This window comes from Ochotona princeps, chromosome 8, assembly GCF_030435755.1.
Source record: "Ochotona princeps isolate mOchPri1 chromosome 8, mOchPri1.hap1, whole genome shotgun sequence".
NCBI lineage: Eukaryota > Metazoa > Chordata > Mammalia > Lagomorpha > Ochotonidae > Ochotona > Ochotona princeps.
The window spans coordinates 11543946-11571864 of NC_080839.1; the positions used below are offsets into that span (position 1 = coordinate 11543946).

General features: G+C 48.6%; 1 protein-coding gene across 1 annotated transcript in view; it reads left to right on the forward strand.

Annotated features, from left to right (window-relative positions):
* The window catches only part of FAM178B (family with sequence similarity 178 member B), a 137048-nt gene that overhangs the window by 36851 nt on the left and 72278 nt on the right, over positions 1–27919 (forward strand). Inside the window, exons 5-7 of the mRNA XM_058667570.1 lie at positions 1516–1668; positions 15734–15839; positions 19071–19155. Of these exons, the coding sequence (XP_058523553.1) occupies positions 1516–1668; positions 15734–15839; positions 19071–19155 (344 nt within the window). The remainder of the gene's footprint in view (positions 1–1515; positions 1669–15733; positions 15840–19070; positions 19156–27919) is intronic.

Below are 27919 nucleotides of genomic sequence, written 5' to 3' on the forward strand. Positions count from 1 at the left end.
GGTCTCCCACATGGGTGCAGTGTCCCAAAGCTTTGGGCCGTCCTCAACTGCTTTCCCAGGCCACAAGCAGGGAGCTGGATGGGAAGTGGGGCTGCTGTGATTAGAACCGGTGACCACTGGGCCCGGCGGCGTGGCCTAGCGGCTAAAGTCCTCACCTTGAAAGCCCCGGGATCCCATATGGGCGCCGGTTCTAATCCTGGCAGCTCCACTTCCCATCCAGCTCCCTGCTTGTGGCCTGGGAAAGCAGTCGAGGACGGCCCAGAGCCTTGGGACCCTGCACCTGCATGGGAGACCTGGAGGAAGAGCTCCTGGTTCCCGGCTTCGGATTGGCACAGCACTGGCCATTGTGGTCACTTGGGGAGTAAATCATTGGACGGAAGATCTTCCTCTCTGTCTCTCCTCTTGTCTATATATCTGACTTGCAATAAAAACAAATAAACCTTTGAAAAAAAAAACCAAACTGCAAAAGTCATGACAACAGTACATAAGTGCTTGAATAAAGTGGAAACAACATTAAATGATAAGGTTTGGTAGAATCTGTGGTTTTGGGTATCCTCTGGAGGGAAGCCGCTCAGAACACATTCTGTGGATACGGGGATTCCTGCTTAGGTACACACATGCACGTACACACACATTGTGCAACTTGTGCCAATTTTCCCCACTCAGGAGTTGTGGTCAGCTGTCCCTGCCAGTCCTTTATCATGCAAGGATGCAGGGATTTAGCTCATTCTCAGAAACCATCTCACCTGCCTTCCTTTAATCCATGCCCACATCAGTGGGACCATTTACTCCCAATGGTTCCGTCTCAGAAGTAGCTCCTTGTTCCTCCCCAGTCCATCGGCCTGGTTCAGAGCTGCTTCATCTGACCTTGGATAAGGCAGGTTACAAGGACCTGAATCTCAGCAGGCCCCCTGCGTGACCTCATGGGCACTGGAACCTGAGGCCTGCTGATCCAGAGGAGCATCCAGGCCCCTGCACTCACAGCAGAGCCCTGCTGCTGCCTCACACTTCTGCCCATGCTGCCCCCGAGGCCATTGCCTACTAGCCTCTCCCAGGATGCCTTCTGTGACCCTGACTGCTTCTAGCACTTCTCTCCTCTACCTATCAAAGCAGCATATGAGCCACTCTTGTGGTCAGTTGCTGGCTAGGGGCATTGAAGGAATTTGTTTGCTATTCTTCGGTGGCCTGTACTTGACTCAGCCTTCAGTATCTTCCATCACAGATTTGCAGAAAAGTGTGACCAGAGCAGAGTCAGTGGGTGGGACCTGAACAGAACCCACATCTTCTGGCCCTCAGCTATTGCCTTGAAGGAGGCATTAGACACACTGACAGAGTGGCAGAGTGGGCGCTTCTTAGCCTATATCTGTTAGGGTCTTCCTCCATAAGCAGTTGCCACTCTCTGCCCCATCCCTGGCCTGCAAGTGAGACCACAGAGCAGGAGTGTCTAAGCCACCCCTAGCCTTCCTTGGGAAGGTGCTCTTCTGATCCCTACTCTCCTACCCTTTGCTTTGCCAGGATGCTGGTGGAGAAGTTCTCCGTGTCAGTGCAGGTCATCCCATCAGTGCATCCAGGAGAGAAAGTGTTCCTGTCCGGGCATCACCCTCTGCCATGTGCCTTGGGCACCTCAAAAATGGAACCACACAACCACCTGGAAGGACTCTTCCTCAGGTAAGCATGTGTAAGGTTGGGAGAGGTGAGCATTGTAGTTAGCACCCCCCTTCTTTGGGGGATTCCAGGGGTAAAATCCAACCCAGGCGTGGACATTGTCATGTAGTGGTTGGGCCAGTCACATCCCGTATCTGGTTGGAGCTTCTGTTCCAACTTCCTGCCAGTGCATACGCTGGAAGGCAGCAGGTAATGGCTCAGGTAGTTAGTTCCTGCCACCCACATGGTGATCTGGATGGGGTTTCTGGCTCTTGGCCCTGGCTGCTATGGATATTTGGATAGTGAACCAACAGAATAAAGATCTGTGTCATCTGTTCCTCTCCTTGTCACTCTCCCTTTCAAATAATTTCTTAAAATTATTTGAAAAGCAGAATGACAAAGGTCTTCCATCTGTTGTTTCACTCCCCAAATGCGCACAATAGCCAAAGCCAGGAGCCTGGAATTCAGTTCAGGTCTCCCGCATGGGTTATAGGGATCCCAAGTACTTGAACTATCACATACTGCCCTCCCAAGGTGTGCCTTAGCAGGAAGCTGGATCAGAAGCTGAAACAGGACTCAAACTGGATTTGGGATGTGCGTGTCCCAAGTAGTGGTTTAACTACTACACAATGCCTACCACCTCCAACAAAAAAAATGTGTTAAAGGTCAGCCTAAATAAGGAAATCTAAAGTGGTATTGTGACCAATCTGCATATGTCAACTTTTCAGGAAATGGGTAGCATAGTCACATGTGTCTGTAACAATTTACTAATTTCAGTGCATATACTTTAAAAATCTGACGTTATAGCAAATACTTAGCCCTGCATTTATGGGTGCATATTGCTCTTTTTCTCCCCCACCCTGCGGTTTCCTGGATCAAGCCTGAGTCAGACTCATCCTGAATGGCCTTGGGGTTCTGTCTTCATCAGCACAGGGGGCCACTTTCTGGGTCATCCAGAGCATGTGATGGTCACTTTCCTCTGTGGTAGTTCCCCCTTATTTGTGGTTTCATACTTTTCTGCAGTTTCAGTTACCCACAGTAAAAATACTCACAGTCCAGAAATACTAAATGGATAGTTCTAGAATGAAACAGTTCATAAGTTTTCAATTGCATGCCATTCTGAGTAGTATGACGGAATCTTTTGCCGCCTTTCCCATCCTACCCCAGACATAAATCCTCCTGTTGTCCACTGCACTCACACTGTGCCCATTGCTTCCTCTGGGTTCTCAGATCAACTGTCATAGTATTGCTGTGCCTTTGTCCTAGTCACCCTCATTTTGCTTTATAGCAAACCCAGAGCACAAGAGTTTTGATATTGACAATTTGGATGTATCAAAGGAAAATTATAAAATACTTCCTTTAAGTGAAAAGGTGAAAGTTCTCGATTGAATAAGAAAAGACATGATGGGCCTGGCGGTGTGGCCTAGCGGCTAAAATCCTCGCCTTGAATGCGCCCCAGGATCCCATATGGGCGCCAGTTCTAATCCCGGTAGCTCCACTTCCCAACCAGCTCCCTGCTTGTGGCCTGGGAAAGCAGTTGAGGACGGCCCAATGCATTGGGACCCTGCACCTGCGTGGGAGACCCGGAAGAGGTTCCTGGTTCCCGGCTTCAGATCAGCGTGCATCGGCCGTTGCACTCACTTGGGGAGTGAATCATCGGATGGAAGATCTTCCTCTCTGTCTCTCTTCCTCTCTGTATATCTGACTTTGTAATAAAAAATAAATAAATCTTTAAAAAAAAAAAAAGAAAGAAAAGACATGAGCCCCATTGTGGCCTGGGGGTAAAGCTGTCACCTGCAGTGCTGGCATTCTCATCTTAGCTGCTCTACTTCAATCCAATTCCCTGCTAATTGCCTACTAAAAGCAGCAGAAGGTGGCCAAAGTACTTGGGCCTGGGTAAGTCATGTAGGAGACCAAAATGAAACTCCTGATGTCTGCCTGGCTCAGCCCTGACCATTGCGGATATATGGGGGACTGAATTAGCACATAAGGGGTATCTCTCTCCCTCTCACTTTGCATATCACTGTAACTCTGAATTTCAAATAAATATTTAAATATTTTTTAAAATAAGAAAAATTTGCATATCATGATTGCTGAAATCTATGGAAGAATGAACCTCCAACCTATGACATTGTGAAAAAGGAAATATAATTTAATGTTAGTCTTACTGTCATGACTCAGAGTAGCAAAATTATAGATAGAATGCATGGTAAGTACTTAGGTAAGATGAAAAAGGAATTGAGGGCTCAGCATGGTGGCCTAGTGGCTAAAGTCCTCGCCTTCAAAGTGCCAGGGATCCCATATGGTCGCCGATTCTAATCCTGGCTGCCCTGCTTCCCATCCAGCTCCCTGCCTGTGGCCTGGGAAAGCAGTCGAGGACAGCCCAAAGCCTTGGGACCCTGCACCTGCATGGGAGACCTGGAGGAAGAGCTCCTGGCCCTTCGAATCGGTGCAGTACTGGCCATTGTGGTCACTTGGGGAGTAAGATCTTTCTCTCTGTCTCTCCTCTTGTCTATATATCTGACTTGCAATAAAAATAAATAAACCTTTGAAAAAAAAAAGGAATTTTAGGATTTGGCACATTTCACTCCATAGTTGTAGGTGTTACTGAAGGTGTTAAGTCATATAGCCCAGGGATAAGAGGAGTGCTGTGTTTGTTGGAGGCATTGCACTCCCCAGTCTGTGTGATCTCAACACAGAAGGGTCTGTCCCCAGTTACAGGAGAAGCTGCCTACTTCTTCCTCTTTTCAGGAGTAAATTCATTAATATTATCGCATACCCACTGGATATGCTAATGTTTTTTAAAAAGATTTACCATATTAATATCTAATACTTATAATTATAAGCTAATAAATCCAGTCTGTAAGTCATTCAGTTTGTCTCTAAAGGGTAGGACTCTGTTTTTAGGTGAAACTTTAATGTCATTGTTACGCCTAAAAAATAGTAATTTATTTATTTTCATTTTATTTGAAAGACAGAGACAGATGGAAAGAGACCTTCCATCTATTTGTTCACACTCCAAATGCCCCAACAGGCAGAACTGGGCCAGGCTGAAGTTATAATCCTTGAACTATATCTGGATCTCCTAAATGGTTGGCAGGGACTTAGCATGAGCATGAGCCATCACTTCCTGCTTCCACAGCCACACATTAGCAGAAGCTGGTTCACAAGTATAGAAGCCATGTCTGGAAACAGGCATTCCGGAAACAGGCATCTCACGCAGTAATTTGTCAGATTTGAACAAATCCAAGCACTGCAATCAGACAGTGTAGTACTAAAAGAGAAATACTTCTGCTGAGGCTGGGAATGTAGTGCAAAGGGTTAAGCCACTGCCTGTGACACTGGTATCCTGCATAAACCAGTTCAACTCATGGCTTCCCATCTGCTTCCCATCCAGCTTCCCACTGTCATGCCTGGGATAGCAGCAGAAGGTAGTTCAAGTTTTTGGGCCCTGCCACACATGTGGGAGATGTAGACGGAGTTCCAGGCTCATGGCTTCAGCCTGAGTCCCCCACTGTTACAACACTTGTTTTTTATTGAAAGTCAGATTTACAGAGAGAAGGAGAGACAGAGAAATAGATTTTCCATCCACTGATTCACTCTCCAAATGACTGCAGTGGCCGGAGCTGAGCTGATCCAAAGCCAGGAGCTAAGAGTTGCTTTTGGGCACCAGGGTCCCAAGGTTTTGGGCCATCCTTGATTGCTTTCCCAGGCTGCAAGCAGGGAGCTGGATGGGAAGTGGAGCAGCTCAGATACCAACCAGTGCCCATATGGGAATTCGGTGCATGCAAGGCTAGGACTTTAGCCAGTAGGCTACTGGGCCTGCCCTGTTATAACAGCTTTAACAGTGAACCAGCAGATGGAAGTATGTGTGTGTGTGTGTGTGTGTGTGTGTGTGTCTCCCTGTTTATTTTGTAATGCTGGATTACAAATCTTTGCAAAAATGCTACCATGCATTGATACTCTATAAATATTTTACTGGTTTTCTTTTTTTTTAACATGTAATTTCCAGATTTCCCTTTTATGATCACTGTTGTAGATATAAATATGTATCTGGAGGGTTAGAATATATTCCTAGCTGTGATGTGAGATCATTCAGTCTGAGTGTATCGACATTGGTAAAACTTCACATTGATGTATTGAGAAGGCAACAAAGAGATGATGCAGGGGGCACTTGGGCTCCTGGTTAAGATGCCAGTTAGGATGCCCACGGCCTATACCAGGATGCCCAAGGTTGTTAACTAGCCCTTGCTCCTGACTCCATGCTTCAGGCAGGCCCTGGGATGTAATAGTGACAGCTTTCTTCAGAGGTTGGATTTGTGACCCTGGATTGAGTTCCCACCTCCTGACTTCAGCATTGTCCAGACCAGCTTTGGGTATTTGAGGAGTGACCCAGTAGTTGCGCGTGCTCTCTTTGTCCTCTGTCTCTGTCCATCTGCTTCTTTAATACATACATACATAATATTTTAAAAATAAAGTTGAGGGGATCCCACAATGGTATCACAATTAAGAGGCCACTAAGGACTTTCCCTGTCAGAACGCCTCAGTTCAAGTTCCAACTCTGCCCTTGATTCCAACTTCCTGGGAGGAAGTGGGTGGTAGTTCCAGTATTTGGCTCCCTGACACCCATGTAGGATTGTAGGATTGTAGGCTCTCAGCTTTAGCCCAGGCCAGACAGTTGTGGCCATTTGAGGAGTGAACCAGCAAACAGGAGATTTCATTTGTTTTTGTCCCTCTTTCTGTCTCTCTTGTTTCCAGCTTTAAAAACAAAACAAACAAAAACTTAAAGAGGTGATAAAAGGGGGAATAAAACAATGAAGGGAAAAGAAAAACGATAGTGTAACTGGAGGAAGCAGGGACACAAAGGACGGAGTGGAGGAGAGCAAAAGGAAGGCGTCTTCCTGCGCTGCCTTGGCATGCAGGTCTGTGCCGACAGCAGGCTTTCTGCAGACCTGGCTGGCATGCAGGATGTGAATGACAGATGAGATGGCTCATGGAATGGTGACCTGGGATCAGAGCAGCCCTGCCAAACGGGGCCAGGTGGCTGCCCAGCTTCCCGGGAGTAAGGAATCCAGCCCCCCTTCCCTCTGATATACTCACGCTGTGCAATGGAGGTGATGCCAGTGCCTGCCTAGAGCGTTCAGAAAGCTGCAGGATGCTTGCTGGAAAATTGCCCAACCCCCTGCACCGTCCGGGGTTCCCACAGGGCAGTGGGTAAAGGCCACTTCCTGGAGGTCACCATTTAATCTTGGGTCATCTTTCGTTTCCTGTTTGTGCCAAAGACTTCTAGTCCAGACACAAGGCTTGGGGGTGGAAGCAGTAGAAGTCTTTGAGACATGAGCTGTTGCAGTTCAGCTAGAAACATGGGAACAGGGTGTTTCGGTGTTTTGAGATTGATTGACTGATTGATTTGAAAGGCAGTGTTTCAGAGAAGGGGAGAGAGAGTTTTTCTATCCACTGGTTCACTCCTGAAGTGTTCCTGGGCTGGGCCAGGCTCAAGCCAGAAGCCTGGGACACTCTCCAGGTCTTCCACATGGGTGGCAGGGGTTTAAGTACTTGGGCTATCTTGTGTTGCTTTTCTAGGTACATTGTCAGGGAGCTGTATCAGAAACAGAGCAGTCTGTTGCTCAAATGGTATGCCAACCTCAAAGACCTACTTAACCCACTATGTCACAACACTTGCCTTCCTTGATTATGTCCCTTAAGAAACAGTTGGGTCAGTTTTGTCATATAAAAAGTTAACCAGGGCCCAGTGGCATGGCCTAGCAGCTAAAGTCCTCGCCTTGAACGCCCCGGGATCCCATATGGGCGCCGGTTCTAATCCCAGCAGCTCCACTTCCCATCCAGCTCCCTGCTTGTGGCCTGGGAAAGCAGTCGAGGACGGCCCAATGCATTGGGACCCTGCACCTGCTTGGGAGACCCGGAAGAGGTTCTAGGTTCCTGGCATCGGATTGGCGCGTGCCGGCCCGTTGTGGCTCACTTTGGGAGTGAATCATCGGACGGAAGATCTTCCTCTCTGTCTCTCCTCCTCTGTGTATATCTGTGTTTCCAATAAAATGAATAAATCTTTTAAAAAAAAAAGTTAACCAGGCCCAGCACAATGGCTCAGCGGCTAAATCCTTACCTTGCACATGCTGGGATCCCATATGGGTGCCATTTAGTATCCTGGCTGCTCCACTTCCCATCCAGCTCCCTGTTTGTGGCCTAAGAAAGCAGTAGAGGACAACCCAAGGCCTTGGGACCCTACACCCATGTAGAAAACTCGGAGGAGGATCCTGGTTCCCAGCTTCGGATCAGCTCAGCTCCAGCTATTGCAGGCACTTGGGGAATGAACCAGTGGATGGAGGATCTTCCTGTCTGCCTCTCCTGCCTCTCTGCTTTTCCAATAAAAATAAAATCTTTAACCAAAAAAAAAAAAAGCTCCCTAGCTCCACTCAGCTGCTAATATCTGGCAGCTAGGTGAGTTTGGGAGGGGTTCGGGCCTTGGGATTCGGGGGCAACTGCCGCTCCTCACAGTGTGGCAGCTGTGGGGGGTGCCCCTGCCGGGTCGGACCCAATGCTGGGGCCTCACGCCAAGGACACTGCCGCAAGGTAGTGAACGAGTCCTCGGCCTCACCCAGGGCGGCCAGTGCACCATGTGGTGCCAGGTTTTGCCTGCTGGCCGCCCGGCTGGGAAGCTCTGGGGTAATGGATGTCTGAATTGCTGCTTAGATAGCTCTAGGGTGACCCCACTGTTTCTGGGTTCTGAGTAAATCCTAAAGATTCCCAACACCAGTAACTCTTCTTTTGGAGACCTTCTAATCACTCAATAATGCTGAGCTTTGAACACCTATAATGCAAAAGATAAGCCCCAGATTGTCTAGCAGGATATTTTTTGCCTGACATGATGTTGGTTCAGGAGACTGGTCACATTAGGCAGGTCCATAATTTTAACTAGCACTCTAGAACCTTATCCTGGGGTGGACTCTGTGCAGGATGTGTGGGCCACACCCTGTAGAAAGTTTGGCCCCACTGGTAAACCTAAATTTTAGGTGGTTATGGACTAAGCTAGGTGTGACCAAGTAGCCTGCCATCAATCACAGGTAAAGGGATCCGCCATAGACTGGACTGGGCAAGGCAGCAGCACCCAAATGTGCATCCTGAATAGGCTGTGGAGTGGGCCGGGCTGCAACATTCACCAGCTCATACAAGGCCAAATGGGAGGCCAGAGTACACCGGGCACTGGCCTAAAAACCAATGGCATGTATGTAAACTGGGTTTGGGAGTGGATCAAGTGGAGGTACTTGGGAAGCTCCCCTGGCGAGTCATAGCTCTCGCTGGTGAACATGCTGTCCAGATCTGGGGGTCGGACAAGCAGGGCATAATAGCTCCAAAATGTGTAAAATGGTAATGGAACATAATGTACTGGGCAGGACTGAGCAAACCTTTGTTTACAAGCAAAACTAGAAACCAGCATGGAACACAGGTCATACCGAGCTAGGCTCTTGCACCTACTGGTCCTCAGAGCAACCACGGGCAGGTGCATGATTTACAGCTAGGAACAAGCCCAGTCGGGGAGGTAACAGGACACCCTAACTAGGTTGAGGTTCCCACCAAGGGGCGTATGTGCTAGAATTGGAGCTGCGTTCTATCTAGGAAACAGTCGCAGTCACCCGAGGCACTAGTGTGGGCTGGGATTGGATGCACCAGGCCAGTTCAGACCCCAACACCATCTGGTGTCATGGAGAACCAGAGGGTAGATGTGGGACTGACTAGGCTGGGTCTCAACCCCCTACTGAGCCATGCGTGAGCTGTATGTGGGTATGGACGAGCCATGGCCGGGCTGAAACACCCAACAACAAGAACCAGAATGGGGTGAAAGACAGCCAGGAAAAGCCACTGTTCCTGCTAGGACAGGAGGTGAACTGAGTTGGGTTGGCTCAAGGACCCCCTGGCATGCGCAAAACCTGCCATTGGGAGGGGTTCTGATGGAGGAGCCTGGGCAACTCCTCTGGCAGGACACAGTCCCTGCAGGTAAGCGCAAGAAGCATGATAGGAAACAGTCCAGAATAGGCCATGGAAAGTTTCCCACTGGCACACATTCAGCATGGGTCAGGAGCAGACCAGGCTGAATCAGTCCATATCACCCACTGGCAAATCCGATCACCAGATCAGAGTGTGGGATGAGCCAGGTTTGGTCGCGACAAAACCAGTACACATTATGGAATGCCAGGGCGTGGTTGCCTGTACTGGATATGAATGCAGCACCCAACCAGCACACGTGAGATCCAGGAAGGAAGGGAGGGGCAGAACTGGCGGGGGGATTAAGGGGCTGGTTCCCTCGCCGGACAGCTACTCCCACCGGAGAGCGTGGGCTGGGATAGAGACAGACTAGACTATGCAAGGCTACAACACCTGTGCGCTGCATGTGGACTAGATCAGGGAAAAGCCAGGCTGGGCTGATTATTCCTGCTGGTGCAAGCATAAATTAGAGTGGGTGAGGGATGTTTGGGCATAGCCGCAGAAGCTGGCACTGGGGACTAATTCTGTCAAGTCAAATCACAGAACCACCTAAAGAGTGCATAAACCGGGACAGAGAGACCTGGGAGGGAAAAAGTGGGTTCCCCCTTCTCGGGTCACTAGTCCCGTGGGAGGGCATGAAAACTAGGATGGGGGCTGGGATGGCTAGATAGAGAGGCACTCAACAACACCCGTGAGGGCTGGATGGTTGAGTTGGTTAGATAGAACTAAGCTTTAATACCCATTGACAAGTGCCAGATCCAAATGGGATGGGGGACAGACTGGTCTTCTGCTACACATACTGGCAAACCAGGGTAGGGGGCAGGCCTGGTGTGGGTTATCGTGGGTCGCCCCAACTAGGCTGCAGCTCCCACTGGTTAGTGTGAGGGCTGAGTACGTGCTGGGCAGAACCAGACTGGACTGCAACGCCCATTGGTTCCAGTGCGACTCAGGACTGAAAGCAGAACCAACCCAGCAATTGCAACCACCAGCTGATTGGGGTGATGGACTGTGCCGGGCCCTGTGCTTGCTAGAACATGCAGGAGGCTAGTCTGGGAATACCTCAAAGTTTCTTTGGAGATCTCCCCAATCGAACTGCTGGACTCAGAACTCTGATCAAGAAAAGACAGAAGACAGAGCAGATCAATCATTCATCTCAGCTATATGTTGGCAGCGAAAAATGGGGCAAACGGAGACTTTATATTGGACCATATCAATCAGTGGACGACCTCATCGAGCGAAACTCGCAGCGATTCATAACTGGAGAACTATTAACACCACTCGAGCACATATCTCAGAGCATGCCCCACATCCGGGCCTCTGGGTGGGCGGGAAACCGGGTAGGGCTTCTCCCTCAATATCCCCCTTTACCTCAGATACAAGATGGAAACAATATGGACATAATGGTATTACCCACTTCCCTATCCCCCTGAACCTTTTTTTTTCTTTTTCTTTCTTTAACTGTAATTAACTATGTAAAGATTGTCAACAACAACTCAATAAAATAGATTATAAAAAAAAGAAAAGAAAATGCATGCTAACTTTAAATTCACTTTTTCCAAATGTTTTGAGTATTACTTTATTTTGTACACTATATGAAAGTTAAAAAAACTCCTACTTTGCAGTTCTGATATTTTAATATCTGTATACAATCCAAGCTATAAATATTCTGCAAAAACAAAAAACAAACAAACAAAAAAAAAAGCTCCCTTTGTACCCAGTAAGGTTAACTTTTTATTTTTAAGATTTATTTTTATTGGAAAGTGGGACCTCCAGGGTTAAACCAGGGTCCACATGGGATCCTGGCACATGCAAGGCGAGGACTTTAGCCGCTAGGCTATTGTGCCAGGCCCAACTGGTAGCTTTTTATTTTCCTCATCCTCCTGAATTTCTTCCTACAGTGAACACCTATCATTTCTATCAATAGAGGGAGACAAGTCAGTTCTCTTCTTCTAAACCAAATGCAAAATATAGATACAGATTACATGAGACGCTTGTCTAAGATTGCACAGCATATACCCACAGACTTGGTGTCTGAGTCCAAGTGGCTTCTCCATGGACCTAAACAGGTTCATGTGCAGCTGGAGATGGCCCAGGTGACCAACTCTCATCCATCACCAGGCAGAATGTGTGGCCTCAGGTCAGTTCCCAGAAACCAAAGCTGAGCTCTTCCCAACTCCCTTGACAGCAGGCCTTAAAATACTGCTCAGTGTAAGAGCGTAAGTCAGGACCCAAACCCCAAACAGTACAGCTCAGTACAACTCAGGGCAGATGCGAACTTCTGCCTGCTTTAATAGTCACCAACTCCTCCACGGCCTCTCAGGTGTGTTGGGACCCAAATTTTTCATGTGAGTTTATCTGCCACCTGCTAGTATGAGGACCAGGCACTCTCCCACAGCTCCAAGTCTAGGCTGGATGTTCCTGCAGTTTTCCAGCAGGCAGAGGAGGCAGGAGAGGGAGGGACTGAGCTTTGTTGGCTTAAATGGCTCTTGTGCACCTATCGTCCCAGGGTGAAGTGCAGGTGAGGCATATCTGACTAGTCTGGAGTGTGGGCTGAAACTTTGTACTGGCTGCCAGTGCCCGCATGAAGGAAGAGCAAGAGAGGGCAGCAATACAAGCTTGTTGCTAAGGCAGTATTTAAGTCTCTTTAAAAGAAAGGAAAGAAAAATTGGGAGCAGGTAGCTGCTTGGCATAGCAGTGAAGCCCCTTCTTGGGATTTTCAAATCTTACCTCAGGTGTGTGGGTTTGAGGCCTGGCTCTGCTTTCCATCCAGCTTCCTGTTCATGCGAACTCTGGGAGGCAGCAGGTGATGACTGGAGAACTTGGGTTCCTGATGTTCATGTGAGAGACTCAGATGGAGTTTCTAGACTCTTTGCCCCATCTTGGCCTAACCCTGGCTGTTGCAGGCATTTAGGGAACGGACCAGTGGATCACTCTGTTTCTGTGTCTCTCTCCCATCAGAAGGGGTGTGTGTGTGTGTGTGTGTGTGTGTGTGTGTCTTTCAAATAAAAATTAAAAAGAAATGTAGAAGACAAAAGGCAGGGGTTATGGAGCAAAGCACTGGCCGTTTATTTCTGTTCTACTGAGGCATTGTATTTAAACTTTGACTTGAATAACTTGGCAGAGGGCCAGCAACAGAGCCTATGTAAATAACTATGCGCAGTGTTTATCCTCCTGCCATCACTGGGATCCCAAGGCATTTAGAGACTGTATCCTCTGGGACTGCTGCCCATCAAATAGATGAGGAGGAAGAGGCTATAAGAATCCTCCCTGGACTCTGTCAGGGACAGAAATGCCAGGGAGGAGGCTGGAGCTGTGCAGCTGCAGGAACCCAGCAAGCCGGTCCCCAGTCCAGTGCCCTCCTGTTTGTGTGTTTCCCCCTTCCCTCCTTCCTTCTGCTCTAGTGGGCAGGGAAGGCAGACATCTGCCCACTGTCATTGCTGTCGTGGCTGGGGATTAGCAGTGCTCTTGACTGTGACTGCTTCCTGTCCTCCTCTCATCTCCATTCATAGCTAAGGACCTGGGTGGGAGCCTCACTTCTCTGGGATCATCAGGGGTGACAGCTGGGCGCTTCACACACCTGTGTGGCACCTGCTGCCCTCCTCCTCCTCACTCCAAGGTCCTCTGGCATTCTCAGCATGATTTCTGACCTCAACATCAGCGCAGCCGTGAGAGCAAAGGCACCCATCCAGACTCAGGGTCTGTCTTCTTGATGTGGAAACACGGCACGGGTATTTGTAAATCTGATACCATTTGATTGAATCACCCACAGCTTTTTGAGCTTCCCCTGCACAGCCTTCCCGTCCTCTCTGCTGCTGTGCTCTGAGTCACAGCAGTGTCTGCGCACGAGTGAGACTATTCCCATAGTACAGCAAGCTTGAGGTCACCGAGGTTACCAAGGTTACAGCATGCCTTGGTGACCACCAGGTGGAGGGCTCCTGTGGTTCAGCGGAAGCGAAGCAGCACTCCCCTGGCACCGAGCAAGCACACACACTGGCTCAGGACCCAGGCTGCACAGGAGATAGCTCACTGAGCCCTGTGCACTCAGAGTTCCTTGAAAGCCACTCGCTCACTCTGAGGCAGAGCAGGTCCAAGGTTCTGCTGGTTCTCCCTTTCTCCTGAGAGTTGCCAGATGAAATGCAACTCAACAGCAATGAACGCAGAGGCAGATGGATCAGATCGTTTCTCTGGCAGAAGCTGTGCTGCAAGAGCTGCCGAGCAGGAGGGAAGCATTACAACCCAAGGGCGTATCTCGCATAGAGCAGCCAGTACAGACGTGGTACTCTGAGCCAATTGGGGTTTGTACCACCGCCCCACTGAGACACTGGCAGAATGCCCTCTCCTTGCCCACTGCACCATGCCAGAATCTCTTAAGTGCCCCTGGAGTGCTTGGCCTCCTTGCCACATGGCCTCTGCTGGGGTCCTGCCAGTCTGCAAGGCCCTCCAGACTTTGTTTATTTGGCTATTGTGCATGTGCTTAAAAGCCTGCATCTCAGGGTCAGTTCTGTGAGAACACCCATGTGACCAGGCACGTGGGGCAGAGTGGAGCGTGCCAGCAGCTCTGGGCGTCACACGTGTTTGGATGCACACATCAAGGTCTGTTTGTGAGCAGTAAACTCATAAGCACGGGAACAAAGCTGTTTTCTCCTCTGAACTCAAATGACTTGGGGAAGAAAACACACATACTTTGTACATTGCCTGGACATACTCAAGGAGACAGCAGCTTGGCTGAGATGATCTTTGCTATGGAGTGTTCCATTCCTGGCAGATTGAAGTAGGATGTGCTTTTTAAAAAGGAAAAATCAAAGGGGATGGGGGAAGGGGAGGAAGAGGAGGAGAAAGAGGAAGAGACTGGGCTGAGCAAGGAAATTTCCATCTAGGGTCAGGATGTTAAAACAGTATCTGCAGTGTTCTTTTTTTTAAGATTTGTTTATTTTTATTGGACAGTGAGATATACAGAGGAGGAGAGACAGAGAGGAAGATCTTCCATCCACTGATTCACTCCCCAAGTGACTGCAACAGCCAGAGCTGAGCTGGTCTGAAGTCAGGAGCCAGGAGCTTCTTCCAGATCTTCCACATGGGTGCAGGGTTCCAAGGCTTTGGGCTGTCCTCAACTGCTTTCCCAGGCCACAAGCAGGGAGCTGAATGGGTAGCAGGGCTGCTGGGACACAAACCAGTGCCCATATGGGATCCTGGTGTGGACTTTAGCCACTAGGCTAGTGCACCAGACCCTGAGGTGTTCTTTTGTGTGGATATGGCCATTGAAAGGGAGAACCAAGAGCTGGCACCTCCAAACATAGAAAATAAGGATCTGTAGGAAGGCTTGCTGTTGGTCTGCCTTGACTAGTTTATGCTTTGTTGCAATATTGTACTGTCCCGTGTAAAACTTCCCAAATATTACATGTTCATAAAAAATGTAAATGATTAAGGATTTTTAAAACGAAGAAAAAGCAACAAAGCATCCCACCATCTGGTCTGTCTGGTTGGCCATGAGCAGGAGTTGGGAAAGGTGACCAACTTCATCCAGTCCCTCTAGAATGACCACTGGAGCACCGGTCAGCAGAGGCTATCAAACAGCATATGCAGAACTGACGTACAGTGCATTAAGCTGCTGCTCTTAGTGCTGACACTCCATTTCAGAGAGCAGGTTCAAATGCCAGCCACTGTGCTTCCAGTCCAGCTCCGTGCTAATGCCCGTGGGAAAGCAGTGTATGATGGTCCAAATATTTGTATGCCTGCCACCCACATGGGAGACCTGAATAGAGTTCCTGGCCTGACCCAGCCCTGGCCATGGCAGGCATTTGAGAAGTAAGCCAGCAGATGGAAGATCTCTTTTTTTACTGTCAGTCTTACTCTCGCTAACTCTTCCATTGAAATAAAAAAATAAATTTAAGAAAAACACATACACACACATGCAGACACACACAACCTGAGGAATGTTCGTGAAAAGCCCTTACATTAAGTAGGCTACTCTGGTGAAGACACCTCATGTGGAGGACTGGAAAAGCCTGTTTGCCCTTGGCGTCTGGGACAGACTGAGATATGAGAATTTCCCATGGACCTTTGCTAACCTTGTGGCTCTGTCCCCCAGCTCCCCGCCGGCCCAGCAGCTGTCCTTTCTACACAGTGGCCTGCTGAGCAACCTCTACCTGCACAGAAGTGACTGCCCAGTGCCCCTGCTGCGCTGGCTGTTCCAGGTGAGGGCCAAACCCACCACTAGGTGGCGGGAGCACTGCAGCCTCAGAGCCCCATCCAGGCTGTAGGAGAGGGGCTGAGCTGGGCGTTAACCTCTTCTTGTAATGCCTGAGAAAAGAAAGTGGATGGATTGTTCATTCTCGGGGACCTAAGTGTGGCCTCAGCCTCTGCCTCCCCTTCAATGTGCACCTCTTGGGGTGTTGTCACCCAGAAGCCCAGCCTAGCTTTCCATAGGGGCCTGGTGCTCCCAGTGCACTGGGGGTCTGACTATTGCATGCTTCCTCACAAAGGCTTATATTGTGTCAAAATTATCTTCTACCCAGGAGTCAGGGTCCTCTAGTCCACAGGCAACACCCTGAGGTAGGTGGGAGTGTGCACAAATTTAAAAGCCAAGGGTACTGGTGGATTTGAACACCTGCTTCCCACTCGTTGTGCAATTCTCTGTCAGCCAGAGAACCCTGAAACTATAGAGATGCCTGCCCCAGTATCTTCCCCTCTGGCTGTCCATTGGAACATTTTGCCTGAGAGAGGAATAACCGCTTTGCTTAGGACTTGCAACTTTGAGGCAGAGAAAGTGAGAGACCAGCAGGGATGGCCCAGGAACCAGCTGCTGTGATCTGAATGCCTGGCATGAGGGTGCTGGCTGGCCTGGCGATGAGCTGTTCCCAAGTTACAGCTAATAACTGTTGCTGCCAGTTGGAGCCTGGACCCCAGCTGTAAATGAGAGCCACAGTGAAGGGCAGATTCAAGGAAGTCACTCCCCACCCCCAGCACATTGGCCACCTTCCAGACAGAGCCTTCTTGTACACTGGTGCCTGCCACAGAGGAGAAAGACCCCAGGCTCCTGAGGCTCTTGTGCCCCATCTCCCATCCTTCTCCCCCCCCTCTCCCCCATGGCCTGGTGGGAGTGGATGGTAAGCAGCAGGGAACAGTGTGCCCATTATTCTGCACCCCAGCCAGTGCAGCTTCTCTCTGCTGCTTGCACAGCAGATGACAAAGCACACAATTGGGCATTGGGAGGCACAAAGAGCCCATCTGAGAGGGCATCTACAGAGGGGCCTTGTGTGACCCTGACACAGCGTGAAGTGCCCTTCGTCTGGTGGCTCAGTCTTCATGAGGTCCTACGGCCCCAGAGTCCCCCACCACCAACCCTTCCCCTGTCCCCAACTCCAGCCTTGAGGCTGAATTAGACAAGGTGCAAGCTCAGTCACCTTGGGTATGTTCCTCAGAATCTGCCTCATGCCTTAGTTTCTCACTGTGCAGTAGGGTTGATGATGCCATGCAGAAGTGAAATAGGCAACCCTTTGTGGACTGCCTTGCCCATGGCTGAACTCAGGGCCTGGCATCATCTGCAGGGAATGATGTCATCACCAAGTCCCAAGTTCATATTCTGTGGGCACGAGGACCAAGCCTCTTCTCCCACTATGGCTGAAACCAGATTAGTGAGAGGAGGGCCGGCAGCTTCAGGAGATCTCTGGGGAGTATACTCTGTAGATTTCAGAAACAAGAGGCAGAAATCATGTGGGCTTCCTGCAGCCGCCAGGGGATTCTTAGGTGCCAGAGTGCATATAGGTATGGGAGCCGTTTGTAGGACCCCAGGACAGGGATGTGGCTGGGGCTCGGGAAAAGCTGGAACCAGGATGGAAAAGCATCAAGATGTTGGGACAGGCCTCTGCTTCTCTTTCCTCACCAGGCCGCCTGGCCAAGTAAGGCCAGGCCCTGCTCACAAAACTGAATTCCCCAGGAAGAGAATGTGGTTTTCCTGATAGGGTTCAGTGGTCCAATCCTATCAAAGTCAGCTGGGTCGGCAGGGATCCAGGGCCCACATGTATAGCTGCCATCCATTGTAGGATCTAGGAACGGGTGAGTCTGTCCTCTCCAGCGCTGCCCATTTGCCTGCTTTCTCTGAAAGGACACGCTGAGTTCCCCTGGGGTCTTGGTCCTGCTGCATCCTCCCAGGGGCTCCAGTAGGTGTTCTCGTGGGTTGGGGGAACAGGCTTCAACCTCAGTGCTCTTGACTTTGTGGGCCTGTCCACCTCATGTGTACTTGTGGGTGCATGTCACCTGGGAAGATGGATACAAGAAGATAAGAGATGTCCTTAGTGAATTTCTGTTTCTGGTGGAAAAATCAAGTATTCAGTTATAAAAGCTACAAGAAGTTCACAAAGGAAGGAGAAAGGCAGAGTTCTGGATTCTGAGGCCATGGCTTTGCTATAGGTGTATTGGAGGCTTCCAGGCGGCCTGGCTGTGATGGAGAAGGCAGTAGATGTGGCCAAGGGAGAGGCAGTGCAAAGAGGGGCCCCAGGAAGTCTTGGAGGTAGGCCAGGGTAGGAGGGTCTCCAGAAGCTGGTGCCCCTTTGAGGTTGTCTCAGTTGAGGTGGTAGCCCCAGGTCCTTGGACCCCAACATCAGCCTGTTATCAGACACAGGCTGCACTTGGAAATGTGATGATCTTGGGCTAGGTACTCCCTCCAAGGTCAGGAGTAGCTTTCATCCCCTTGGGAAGTCAACACCTCAGTCTCTGAAAGGGTAGTGGGGGTTTGCCTACAGCACCCCCACTGCCGGCTGTTGTCAGCATGCACAGCAGAGGGGGTAGCCAGCCATGGGCAGGAGCTCCACCTCTGGGCCTGGCCTTGTCTGTGTGTCCCCAGGCAAGATGGTGTCACGGGTTGGTACTGTGCCATTGTTTGTCTCTGTGGCATCCCCTCTCCGTATCCCAGACCCCCAAGACAGGACCCCAGGACTCGAGGGTTCCAATCATTTGAGGTTGTTGGGAGTTTGTTGATACGTGCTCAAGATGAGGATTTTCCAAGCCAGTGGTCTCAGATGACTTAAATGAAGGCACCCAAGCGGAAGTGATTCAAGAGTCAGACTGCAGGGCCCAGCTGACTAGAGTTAGTTGGTGGTTGCAAGCTTGCTCTTTTCTATCCTCTACGCTGACCTCTGTCCTGCAGCGACATGGCTGTGACCACAAGGAGTGAAAGGCAGAAGGACCCAGATGTCACACAGACCTGGCTCTTAGTCCTGGCTTTGCTACTTATTAACTGTGTGACCCAAGGGGAGTTGCTTGACCTTTCTGCATCTGTAAGATGACAACAATGACAATAACCTTTTACTACATGGACTTGTCAGGATGAAAGGGATTTATTTAACATGGGGTAATAGAGATTGGTTGCCATTACTCCACAGGAATGACACTGCTCACCTGCTTCTGTTTTTGTTATTTCCTCTTAGCTTCTGACATGGCCTCCAGAAACTTCTTCAAGAGCCTTTGACCTTCTCTGGGATCTCAGTGTGGATGGGCTCTTCTGTCAGTCCGGTCAGTACCTGGGTGCAAGGTGGAGACTGCCCCCACCCCCAATATCTGTACTTACAGCACACTCAGCACCTCCCAGCATACTAGGGATGCTGGTAGGGACATTGTGTCACAGGGGCATGGCGACATCAGGGCCATCTTCAGCCTTGGCTCCAGTGTCTGTAAAAAGCTGAGCTGGCTGGCTCATTGGCACCTTGGTCTGACCTCAGACCTGGTCTCCATGTCCAAGTCCAGGCTGACCTCATAGTCTCCTGGGATCCCAGAGCAGTCCAGAAATGTGGGTTCACACGTGGGGCAGTCTCTGGGTTGCAGGGGGATAATTCTTCTGGGAAGCACCTGTGTGCTTGGGAGGGGCTAAGGAACCTGTTCCCTGAATCAAGGCAGTTGTTCTGGTTGGTGTCCGGGAGAGGGAGCCCCTGAAGCTAAACCTCCCCCCTCCTCATCACTGGGCACCTCCCTTGGCTGCTCCAGCGACAGTCTAGCCCCTCAACTGGGTCTAGGCTGTAACGAGAGCCTTGAATTTGTCCCTCAGCCATGGCATTTGATGGGACATATTTAAGTTGTCTGCACCCTTTAAGATGTTGAAAGTTCCTCAGGAGTAATTAATTTTCCCCTTAGCAACCGTGCTCTTCCCAAGGCTGTCGTCACTTGGCACCTAAACGTAGACATTTTGGCACCAGAAAATATCATGTAGCCATTTAAAAGCGGCTGGCAGCACAGGGTGAGAAGGATTCCTGGGTGCCCAGGGCCCTGCCTGTGCCACAGTGGTAGTCTGTTAAACACCCTGCAGCACAAGACCACACCCATAGCCACAGGGTGCACTGAGAGCCCCTGGCCCTGTGACTCTGTTACTTTATGCCTCTTCTGCTTCAGGAGTTGGCTGAGCCAGGGGCCATCTGTCAGACTAGAACATTCCAGACTCCCCCAGCCCATCCCTGCCACGGGTCCTTCTCACAAGTTGCTGAATAGTGCCAGTCTCGGCCTCCTCTCTCCCTTTGCGTAACCTCTGACTCTGCAGCCTAGGCTGCCCATTGGAGCCCCTGGGGCCTTCTTCAGGGCAGTGCGCCTGCCCTTTCGGGGAACAGAGGCCTGCCTTGTGCTCTTCCTCTCCTCTGTGCAGTGCTGTGTGTCTCCTCCACAACTGCACAGGGTATGGCTTGTTTGACTTTGCTGCTGGCCACGTTGTTCCTCATTTGCCTTCCGGTGGAGGCTGGAGGTTGGGGAATGCTGTTAGTCAGATCAGTGCCTGCTCCCTGCCCCCTCTACCACTGAAAGTGTTTCCAGGGACATCATTTGAGAGCCCAGCCTGGCATTGTATTGCCCTGCCCAGGGCCATAGAGCCTGTCCTAGAGAATTCCATGCCAAGGTCAGGATCTGGATTAATGGGGGGAAAAGTCATGGGTGGTCAGAGCCACGAAGAAATGAGGCCTTGCCTGGATGCTTGCACCATGAGCAACATTCCCTGGAGCTGAGAGGTAGAAGCAGCCCACGTAGGCCTGGTGTGATAGCTCAGGCTAAATGCTAAATTCTCACCTTGCAAGCCCTGGGATCCCACATGGGCATGGGTTTGTGTCCTAGCTGCTCTACTTTCCACCAGCTCCCTGCTTGTGACCTAGGAAAGTAATGAAGGATGGCCCAAAGCCTTGGGACCCTGTACCAGCATGAGAAATCCAGAAAAAGCTCCTGACTTCAGATCAACTCAGTTAAGTCCATTGTGGCCATTTGGAGAGTGAACCAGTGGAGGAAAGATTTTTCTGTCTGTCCTTCTCTCTGTAAATTTGCCATTCCAATAAAATAAAATAAAAAGAATAAATCATAAAAAAAGAAGAAAAAGCAGCAGCATCCCACATGTCTGTAGATGAATGAATAGGCAACAGGTGGTATTCACATACAGTGAAACATTCTTCAGTCTTAAACACGAGAAAATTCCAACACGTGTTGCAACACAGGCAAAGCTCAAGGGAATTGCTTGGCATGAAATAACCGAGACACAAAGGGGCATATACCATGTGATCCATGGAAGTGGGATGGACTCAGTGTAGTGAAATGTTTAGAGATAAGATAGAATGATATTTATCTGGGACTGGGGAGGGACTGAATGGGGGCCTTAGGGTTAAATAGATACAGAGTCGATTCAGGTGATGAAAAAGTTTTTAATATGTTCTTTTTAACTTGAGAGATGGAGAGGGGGAGACAAAGTGAGCGAGCAGGTAGAAGAGCACTTCCATCCACTGGTTCACTCCCCAAATGGTCACAGTGGGCAGGACTGGACTGAACTGAAGTTGAGAGCCAGGAATTTAATCTAGGTATACTATATGAGTGGCAGGGACTCACGCTCTTTGAGCCAACCCCTGTTGTTTCTCAGGGTGTGCATTAGCAGGAAGCTAGAGTCAGGGGCCGAGTCTTTTATAGGACACAGGCAAATTAGCCGGCATTTTAACTCCTAGGCTGAATTCCTGCCCCCGATGAGAAAGTTCTGGAGATGGCTAGGAGTGATGGTTATACAGTATCATGAATGTACTTAACGTCATTAATTTGCACACTTCACAGTGATTAAGATGGAAAAATTCACATTATATGTATTTTACCGCAACTGATAACAAGCAAACAAACAAGGCTTGTTCAAGATCAATCAACAGGTGTCAGGAAAAAAATTTACCAGAAGCTTGAACTAAAACTCAGCCACTGGGGCAACTGTTTGTTTCAGCAGTTAAAGCCACCTCATGGGATGCCTACCTCCCATATCAGAGTGCCTGGGTTCAAATCGTGACTCCACTTCTGATTTCACCTTTCTGCTAATGCAAAAACTCTGGAGGTAGTAGTCATGGCTTAAGTTTCTGGGTCTCTGCCACCTCATGAGAAACCACATGGATTGAGTCCCAGGCTACTGGTTTCATCATGGACTAGCTTAAACTCTGTATGTGTGTCTTCCAAATCAAATAAAAGTAGATAAATTAAAATTTGTTTAAGATTTATTTTATTTTATTTTTTATTGGAAAGGCAGTTTCGGAAAGGGAGATAGAGATCTCCCATCCAACGTTTTATCCCCACAATGATCACAGATGTGTCTAAGCCTGGCTGAAACTAGGAGTCAGGAGCTTCTCCTAAGCCACCCACATGGGTACAGGGGCTCAAGGACATCTTTTTACAAAGGCATCTTCCACTAATTTTTCAGGCTCATTAGCAGGGAAATGGGTTGGAAGTGGAGCAACTAGGACACAAACCAACATTCGTATGGGGTGTTGGCACGTAAAGTGAAAACTTAGGCTACTATGCCACAGCACTAGCCCAGAAATTAAAAATTTTAAAAAGAGAAAAGCACCAGTCCAGAGAAGATGTCTAAGATTAAGTTCGAATCAAGGTTGGTAGCAAAGGAAGGCCTAATCCTCAGGATTTGCCAGCAGCCTGGTTGCTCCCTGTGGGCATGGCCAGCTCAGGGGCACAGGACTCGGGGTGGGACTGTATGATGTCACTAGGGTCTGTGATGTGTTTTCAAGTTGCCTGACCATTCTCTTAGCTGAAGCATGGAGGTTTGGATGTCTATAAACATTCATCTTTCCCTGGAGTTTGTGGTGGCCACTGTGCAAAGGGTCTCGGGCAGTCAGTCGCCTTTATCCTCACCTGCTTTCTGAGCAAGAGGAGAGCTGAAGGGTTGGGATCACATCTGACACCAGGCTTCAGGGTGTGGACTACTGGTTGTGCTCCAGTGGCAGTGGCAGTGGCAGATGGGCGTATGGATGGAGAAGTTGGGCTGGCTGCCAGTGCAGAGCACAGAACTCCTGGTGAGCTTGGAGAATGGGATGCCGGCTGTTCAGGAGCATTGCCTTTTTCTACAAGGAGTGTTTGTTCACTCTGCAAGAGTATACTCTGGGAGTCTCCAGGATTCAGGAGGCATGGTCCCTTCGCCAAGTTGGAGGGAATGAAAGAGAAGTCACTGCTGGCTGGATGGGGCTGGGGTAAGGGAGGCAGGAAGTGGGGAGTGCTTTGCAGAAAAGGAGGTGGTTGAGCCATTTCTGGAAAGATCTGTGGGGCAGAGGATTTCATTCAGTTATCTATGGGGACCATGTGTCCTCAGATTGAAGACTTCCTGCTCTATGTAAGGGGGATGAGTAACCAGTGTTGGAGTAGGTGTATGTACCCAGGTACCACCAGATCTCTCCATTTTCAAGAGAAGTAAGTTTTAGTTAGGATATATCTTGACTAGTATTAATGAATACCAGTCATTTGTTGTCTGATGTGACAGGAATCCCAGATGCAGGTAGATCCGTGCTAGACTGTTGAGCAGATCTGTAGTATCAGGGCTCTGGCTTCCATTTCCGCCTGTCTTTCTAATCCCCCAAGGCAGCAAAGTGACTGCCTTTGCTCCAAGCAGCAATGTGTTCTCATGAGGCAGCAGTGTTCAAGGCAGAATACAGAAGGGAGTAAGAGAGAGTCATCACTTCTTATACTTTCTCTTTATCAGAATGTTCCACACTAGATAGGACTGAGTCACAGGCTGGAGAGGAGCCCACATTTCCTGTCAGGTGTCCTTTGAATACCTGGCCATCTGTGATCAATGTCTAGCCTCATGGCGTACCCTTCCAGTGTACAGCTCAGAAAACTTGTTTTTCCAGCCTTCTTTCAAATGCTGGAATTGTTAGTTTTCAAATTCCCATTTAGCTATATATATTTTTAAGAATTATTTAATTTTTTTACTCAAAAGGCAGAGTTACAGAAGGAAAAAGAGAGAGACAGTTTTTGGTCCACTGACTTACTTCCTAAATGACCACAATGACTGAAGCTGGGCTGGTCTGAAGCTAGGAAGCTTCTTGCTAGTCTGCTATGTGAGTGCAGGAGCCCAAGCACTTGAGTCATTCTCCACTGCTTTTCCAGGCCACAGACAGGGTCAGAAGTAGAGCAGATGGAACTCTATCCAGTGTTCATGTAGGATGCTGGCACAACAGGCAGAGATGTAGCCTGACATACCATCACACCAGCTCCTAGTTAATAGTTTTCTGTTGATCGTTTCCATTTCTTTGTTGATATTTCCTGTGTTTGGTCAACATGAGATGTCTCCCCTCCACATGCATGGGTTCAACATGCACACATACATTCCAATGTGGATCGAAGAGACTCAGGAAAAATGGTTGTGTTTGTACTGGTCATGTTCAGAATGTTTGGGGCCATTATTCCCTAAGCAATACAGTATAATAGCCATTTGCATAGTGTTATGAGTACTCTAAAATGAATATGGAAGAATGCACGTAGATTATATTAATTTATACCAGGAGTTTGAACACCTTGTAACTTTGCTATCTGCAGGGTCTCAGCTACTATGAGATGACTGTTTTCTTTTACAACATTGAACACAGTCACAATAGCTACTTTAAAATTCTTGCCTGTAATTGTGACATCTGAGTCATCTAATTCGTTATGTGGAAAACTCAGTATGAAAGTCAACATTTATGCAGAATCAGTAAAGAAGTCATACCAAATACCGGACCTTGGGCTGTTCCCATTCTTTTGTCCTCGATCTCTTTAGATGTGCTCCAGAAGTGCTTGGGTAGAAATGCTTGCTGATTGCAATCTGGCTTCTCCACCCACCCTAGGACATTCCGAGGGCCATGTAGGGGAATAGCCCTGGAGCCTGAGCCCAATTACCTTTATGGTAAACTGGCCTCTGGCTTAGAAGACACCTGTTTCCTGGTGAAATGGCCAGAGCCTATTTGTGTTTTCTATGGCTTAGGGCTCTGAGCACTCCAAAAGCTGCCCTTAAGACCAGTCTCCACAAAGGTGAGTGGAGTAAAATGTTTCTTCTGCTAGAGTGTGTCCACTTCCTCTCAGCAGACTCTAGAGCAAAACCAGGATTCCCTGTCCATATGCCTACAATGGTCAGAGCTGGGCCAGACTGAATCTGGGAGCCAGGAACTTAGTCCTGGTCCCCTGTGTGCGTGGCAGGAACCCTATTGCTTGGGCCATCAGTGGGTTAGAAGGAAGCTGGCACTGCTTCTCAGTCTTTTGGCTAAGATCAAGTATTGAAGGAAACTGGAGTCAGGGAAGAATGGATGGGGAGTGTGACTTTTGGATAGGCAGCAGCTGGAATGTGTGTACTTATGTGAAATCCCCTCTTGGTAACTAATTCAGCTAAAGCAGCCACCAGACACCCTCATCAGCCCACCTGCAGGCTGCATTTGATACTAGACCCCTGGTTCTCTGCCTGGCAGGTAGGACTTAGGTGTGCAGAGATGCAAGGACAGCAGGGAGCAGTGGCAGTAAAGACGAGGAGGTGGGCTCTTCTTAAAGGGGCACTTTAAGGGATGAGACTGAAAGTGTAAAGGCAGGGAAGGGAGAGTAGGGAAACACTGCAGGGAAGTCCAGGATGAATTTTTGTAATTCACTAGGCCTGGTGCAGTGACCTAGCAGCGAAAGTCCTTGCCTTGAACACACCGGGATCCCATATGGGTGTGGGTTCTGGTACCGGCAGCCCCGCTTCCCTTCCAACTCCCTGCTTGTGGCCTGGGAAGCAGTAGAGGATGGCCCAAGGCCGTGAGATCCTGTGCCTGCATCGGAGACCTGGAGGAGGGTCCTGGCTCCTGACTTCAGATCAGCGCAGCCCTGGCCGTTGTGGTCACTTGGGGGGGTGAATCATCAGATGGAAGATCTTCCTCTCTGTCTTTCCTCCTCTCTGTATATCTGACTTTCCAATAAAAAATAATGTAAATCTTAAAAAGATAATAATAATTCACTGTCTATATAGATCACCTTTTAAAACTGTGTAAGTTGGGGCTGGCACCATGGTGTTGCAAGGTAAGCCTCCTCCTGTGGTGCTGGCATCTCACATAGGCACCGGTTCAAGTCCTTGGTGCTCCACTTCCAGTCCACCTCATGAGTAAAATGCCTGGGAAAGCAGCAGAGGACGGCCCATATCCTTGTGTCCCTGCACCTATGTGAGAGAGCCAGAAGAATCTCCTGGCTCCAATCTTCTTTACCAGCCCAGTTCTGGCCATTGCAGCTATTTGGGAAGTCAATCAGTGATTGCAAGGCTCTCTCACTCTCTTTCCCTCTCTCTTTCTGTCTCTATAACTCTGACTTATAAATTAAAAAAGAAATAATAAAGTATTTTAAAGTATGTGTGAGTTGATGAGGTTTAGTAAATTCAGTTTTCCACATGACCATGATATAATTCCAGAACATTTTCATCTTTCCAGAATGAAACCTCGCATCCATCAGCAGACTTCGCTAGTGCCCTCTCCCCCAGCCCTTGGCAATCCTTAATGTACTGTCTGAATGGATTTGCTTACTTTGCATATTTCATGTAATTGTCTGTTTATATGACAGTGTATACAGTATGAAACATTTTGTATCTGATTTCGTTTTCATATTATTTATTTGAGAGTCAGAAAAGGGAGATAGAGGTTCCCACATGTTGGTTTACTCTCCAAGTGCTCACAATGGCCAGAGCTGGGCCGGACTGAAGCCCAAATCCAAAAGTGCAGGTCAGGCTGCGCGTGTGGCTGGCAGGAGCCCTGTTGCTTGGGCCATGACCTGTGTCCTGGGACCTGCATTAGTGGGGAGCTGGAGTTAGGACCCAGAGTTTGTATCAAGCCTAGGAACTCCAGTAGGAGAAGCTGGCAACCTAACTACTGAGCTCGCTACCCACTTCCCCTTTTCTATGCAGAATATGTTCGAGGCTTATGCATGTTGTAGAGTGTTTCAGTACTCTACTCGTTTTTAAAAATTATTGTTCTGTTCATTTTTATGGCTGAATAATAATATGCTGTATGGATGTCCCAATTTTAAATTACCAGTTCATTAATTGGTGGACACTTAGATAGTATGCACTTTTGGCTATTACAAATAATGCTGTTCGGAATGTTTGCATTCAAGTGTGTGTGGGCTGATATACTCAGTTCTCTCAGTCATCTACTTAGGAACAGAATCACTGGACCACTGTGTAACTCTATGTTTAACTTTTTGAGGAACTGCCAGACTGTTTTTGAAGTGACAGCTTCATGTTATATTCCTTTCAGCAACCCAGGAGAGTTTCGGTGTTTGAACCTTTACTATTGTTTGCCGGTGTCCATCTTTTTGTTAGTGGCCATCCTAGTAGGTGTAAAGTGGTATCTCATTATGATTTGGATTTGCATTTTCTTAATGATGAAGTATATCAACCATCTTTTCATGAGCTTATTTAGTCATGTATGTATTAATTTAAGGAAACATCTACTTAAATGTTTTACTCATTTTTTTATTCAGTTGTTTGTGTTTTTGTTTTTTTACGGAGGAGGCGGGTTGCCAAAGTTCTTTGTATATTCTGGATTCTAGACTGTCCTACCAGAGTAATGTGTTTCACAAATATTTTCTCTCTTCCTGCGGTTGCGTTTTCATATTTTTGTTAGTGCCGTTCATTAAATTATTTTAATTTAGAGAAAGTCAGATTTATTTTTCTTTTATGGCTGGTATTTTTGTGTCAGACTCAATCTCACCACTCCCTAATCCAAGGTCATGAAAGTTGGTTTATTAAAGCTTTATTTATTTAAAAGGCAGTAAGGGAGAAAAGAAATCTTTTGTTCATTCCCCAAATGACTCCCCACAACCAGGCCTGAGCCAGATGAAAACCCAGAGCCGAGAATTGGATCCTGATCTCACATGTGGGTGGCAGGGACCCAAGTCTTCAGGCCATCACCCATTGCTTACCCATCTGCATAAGCAAGAAAGTGTATCAAAAGCAGAGCACTTGGGATTCAGGCAGGCCCTCCCAAATGTGATGCTCGTGTTTTAACCCACT